General features: G+C 29.8%; 1 protein-coding gene across 1 annotated transcript in view; it reads right to left on the reverse strand.

The window, feature by feature from the left end:
- The window catches only part of LOC135218020 (relaxin receptor 1-like), a 51,686-nt gene that overhangs the window by 1,408 nt on the left and 45,278 nt on the right, over window positions 1-5,000 (reverse strand). Inside the window, exons 18-20 of the mRNA XM_064254165.1 lie at window positions 3,376-3,566; window positions 2,376-2,498; window position 1 (exon numbers count right to left, since the gene is read on the reverse strand). The exon at window position 1 is cut by the window's left edge and continues 1,408 nt beyond it. Of these exons, the coding sequence (XP_064110235.1) occupies window position 1; window positions 2,376-2,498; window positions 3,376-3,566 (315 nt within the window). The remainder of the gene's footprint in view (window positions 2-2,375; window positions 2,499-3,375; window positions 3,567-5,000) is intronic.

Raw genomic sequence — 5,000 nt, forward strand, 5'->3', positions numbered from 1 at the left:
GCTGCGAAGAGGAAAAGGAGAGAAGGAAAAGTCACAGTGAACCACGACGATGGTTTTTTTCTTCTTCTTGAGAGGGGGGAAAGGGAAGCTACGAGAATATATAGGTCTACTTTGTTCTGCTTTTGTTTTGTGATTCGGTGCTTCCTAGATGGATTCAGATTATCGTCAAATGTTTTGGGATATTGCTCGTGTTTGAATGTACGTAGTTTTGATCAGTTTGGTGGTTTAAGTCTAAGAAAATTTTATGTTTCAAGTTTAATAATTATTTTTGTGTTTTAAGTTTTGGTGTTAGTTTTGGTAATTTTGGTATTTTCAAGTTTTATCAATTTTGGTGTTTTAAGTTTAATAGTTTTGTTTTTCTAGTTTAATTAGTTTTGGTGTCTTAAGTTTACTTATTTGGTGTTTTAAGTTTAAAAATTTTTGCGTTTTAAGTTTAATAATTTTTGTGTTTTAAGTTTATTCAGTTTGTTGTTTTAAGTTTAATTACTTATGGTGTTTTAGTTTGACCATTTTTTTTTAAATTCTTTTTGGTGTTTCAAGTTTAATTAGTCATGGCGTTTTAATTTTGATAATTTTGGTGTTTTCACTTTAAATACTTTTGTTGCTTTGGTGTTTCTAGTTTAATTAGTTTAGATGTCTAAAGTTTGATAATTTTGGTTTGTAAAGTTGAATTACTTTTGGTGTTTCAAGTTTAATTAGTAATGGTGATTTAAGTTTGATTATCTTGGTTTTTAATCTTAATTAGTTTTGTTCTTTTATGTTAAACAGTTCTGGAAATTCAAGTTTAATTAATTTTGGTGTTTTAGCTTTAATCAGTTTTAGTGTTCTAAGTTTAATAATTTGGTGCTTAAAGTTTAATCAGCTTTGGAGTTTTATTTTGACAATTTTTTTTAGTTTAATTATTTTTTTTGTTTTAAGTTTAATCAGTTTGGTGTTTTAATTCTAATTAATTTGTGTTTTATGGTTAATAAGATTTGGTGCTTTAAATCCAAACAGTTTGGTGCTTTAGAATTAACCCGTTTTGGTATTTTAAGTTTTATAAGTTTTGGAGCTTTATGTGTGATAATTGTTTTGTTTTAAGATTAATTAGTTTAGTGATTCAAGTTAATCAGTTTTGGTGTTGCCATAAATTAGTAAAATGAATGCTAAGTTGATGTATATGTAACACAGATCATAAGATAAATTAGACAGATAATCAAGTTAGACAGATAAGAATAGTCATAAGATATCATAGATACACATAATATTCATATATTTAGGTTTGAATTGCGATGATATTTATATTTGTCTAGCACTAGGGGTACAATGACCGAATCAAGTTGGTGTCGCTCCATTGAATAGGAAGAGCCTAATTTTGATGTGAGTGTATCAAGTTATTAGTTAGGAACTAATTTTCTTGGCTAAGCTAGTTGGATTCAATCAGGACGATTAGTTGCTAACTTGGTAACTATGAAAGCAAAGTACAAAATCAGTACCATATCATGACTTACGTAGTTTAAAGATTAATCTATTCCTTGGTTGTTACGTTATGTTACAATATATAGAATTTTCGTGCTTCCTCTTGTATTTCCTTAATCAGAAAACTGCACTTTGAAACTGGCTATGAAAGGAGAGTCAGAATTAACCAATTTACAACGAAATTGGTTGATGGCGACACTCGTGTCCTTGTACATGTTTGGGATGTTTTGACAGCAGTTTGAATTTGCAAATGAAATAATCATATCTCTATCATGAATTAACTTATTTTTTCATCTCCCTTCTAAGAAGATACCGTAATCTGTCTGTTTCTCTACATGCATGTGTCTATCTGGATGTATGTGTACATATGTATGTATATATATATATATATATATATATATATATAATATATATATATATAATATATATATATATATATATGAAGCATAGAATTATTAACAAATCATTATCTAAAGCTACCATGCATGAAGATGATGTTTGTATATATGTATATATGGTATACACACACAAATATGAACAATGCTTAATGATTATTTTTAGTTAAAAAAAAAACAATTACGGATTATAATGATATGAGTAAATATGTACGACATGCACACTCAGACAAGAACAAAGCGTTATAAATAGTTTAGATGAAAAAATGAAAAACACAGTTACAGATTATATGATAATAAAGGATATATATAATGATAATATAAGGATATTATACAGGATATATTATATATATAATATATATATATATATTATATATATATGTATAGATTATATATATTATATTATATTATATATATATCATATATATCATATATAATATATTATAATATATATATATATGAAACAAAGCGTTACGACTACTAATCTCAACGGATAATAATTCCAGTTGACGGAACACGTACCTTTGCCATAGAAGAATCGACCTGCCTGTGATCTGAACTTCGAAGTAGTGAAGGTATATAAGAAAGGATTCAGTGCCGAGTTTATGGGTAAAAGAACCACGACGACGTAAGCGTAAAGCTCAGCTGTAACCCAGAATGTAGAGAAAGAGAGAAATAAAAAGGAATGATTCAGAAGAGCATTACGTTCAAACAATATTTTTCTACTCGTGAGAAATTAGACATTAATACGAAATACTAAAACGAGCATTTACCAGTCATAAAAACAATAAGAAAATTCACTATGCTAGAACAATATATTTAATTATAGAATTTTAGCAAAAATATATTACTAAAACAGTATTTTTCCCGCCATGAAAACAAAGATTGAAAATACAGTGTTACGATAATTGTCTAGCCATAAAAAAATTTTTTACACATATACTGTATGCTAAAATAATGTATTTTCCACCGTCATAAAAATAAACAGTACAATAAGTTGAAACAACATATTAATTACACAAAAATTTTGAAAGGTGCAATACGTTGAAACAGTATTTTTTCCCCGTCATAAAAACAATGAAAAAAATACGGTATAATAAAACAATATTATTTAGTTTTTTTCTAATGTAGTGAAACATTTTATAATTCAAACACTATAATACCACACGTTAAAGCAAAAGTTTTTGTTCATGATAACCATAATAAAAAGATTATTTTTTTCAAAGTAGTTGTACTTAAAGCCTTTTTTAAGTTTTGTGAGAGATTGCTTTTTTTAAATATCTATCTCGTCAATTAAGGTAATAAAATCATATAAATTAAAACGAAGATGCGCTCCATATTTATTGCAAAAAAAGCTTTTTTTATCAAGAGATTTTCCCTTTTAATAATTTTATTTCTCATGGATTATTATTCAAAATGATTTCATGGATTATTATCCAAAACAATAGACATAAAAACGTTCTTTGTTTCGCGCAAAAACTACCGACACAAATAAAAAGTAATCGCTAAAATATTCGCTTACGTTGTATTTCGAAATTCGCCAGAGCCATGATTCGCAGGACGATGATGGGGATCCAGCAAAGACAGTCGGTGAAGACAATGAAGAAGAACCTTATGGCGAATTCCCTGTCTCCCAGCGACAGGGGAGTCGCTGCTCTTGTCAGTCGGATGCTGCAGAACATTCCCATGTAGGAGAACAAGATCAAGACGACCCTGTGGGGAAGATATGGTTTTAAATGCCGTGAGATCGTCGTATGGTTGGCAAGATATGGTTTTAAATGCCAAGAGATAAATGTATCGTAGGTAAGATATAGTTTCAAATGCCGTGAGATGTTCGTATGGTAGACAAGATTTGGTTTGAAAAGCCTATGAAATAAATTTATTATAGGGAAGATATGGTTTTAAATGTTGTATGGTAGGCAAGATTTGGTTTTAAATGCCATGAAATGAATGTATCGTAGGAAAGATATGGTTTTAAATGCCGTGAGATGGTCGTACGGTTGGCAAGATTTGTTTTTAAATGCCATGAAATAAATGTATCCGTAGGCAAGATATGGTTTTAAATGCCGTGAGATGGTCGTATGGTTTAGCAAGAATTAGTTTTAAATCCCACAAGATAAATGTAACGTAGACAAGATGTGGTTTTAAATGTCGTGTGATAACTGCATTTTGGGAAGGATGTGGTTTTAAATGACAGAACATAGTTGTACATTAGGGAAGGATGTGGTTTTTAATTTCATGAGATACATGTATCGTAGGCAGGATATGGAATTAAATGCCATAAGATAAACGCATTATAGGAAAATGTGGTTTTAAATGCCATGAGATACTTGTATCGTACACAAGATGTGGTTTTTTAATGCCTTGAGATAAATGTATCATGGGACAGGTTTGGTATTGAGTGCCTTGAGAGGATAAAGTAAGGAAGATAAAGTTTTAAATGGCCATAGATGATTGTTTCATAGGGAAGATGTGGTTTTAAATGCCGTGAGATAAATTTATCATAGGCAAGATGTTGTTTTAAATGACATGATATAAATGTATCGTATGCAAGATGTAGTTGTAAATGCCTTCAGATAAATGTATCATAGGAAAGATGTAGTTTTAAATGCCATGAGATAAATATATCCTAAGCAAGATGTGGTTTTAAATGCCATGATATAAATATATCGTAGGCAGGATGAGGTTTTAAAGGCCTTCAGATAAGTGTATTGTAGGACAGATGTGGTTTTAAATGCCATAAGATAAATATATCGTAAGCAAGATGTGGTTTTAAATGCCATGATATAAATATATCATAGGCAAGATGCGGTTTAAAGGCCTTCAGATAAATGTATCGTAGGAAAGATGTGGTTTTAAATGCCTTGAGATAAATGTATCCTTGGCAAGATGTGGTTTTAAATGACAGGAGATAGTTGTACTGTAGAGGAGGTATGGTTTTAAAGAATGTGAAATGATTCTATCGTAAGGAAGATATGGTTTTAAGTACCGTGAGATGATTTTATCTTAAGGAAGATTCGGATATTGACCTTAGGGAAATTATAATTTAAATGCCGTTAATCAACTGTATCATAGTAAAGGTTTTAAATGAGGCAAGATCATTCCATTGTAGGAATATGTGGTTTGAAATGCGGGAGATGATGCATC

The sequence above is a fragment of the Macrobrachium nipponense genome, chromosome 9 (assembly GCF_015104395.2).
Source record: "Macrobrachium nipponense isolate FS-2020 chromosome 9, ASM1510439v2, whole genome shotgun sequence".
NCBI classification, from domain to species: domain Eukaryota; kingdom Metazoa; phylum Arthropoda; class Malacostraca; order Decapoda; family Palaemonidae; genus Macrobrachium; species Macrobrachium nipponense.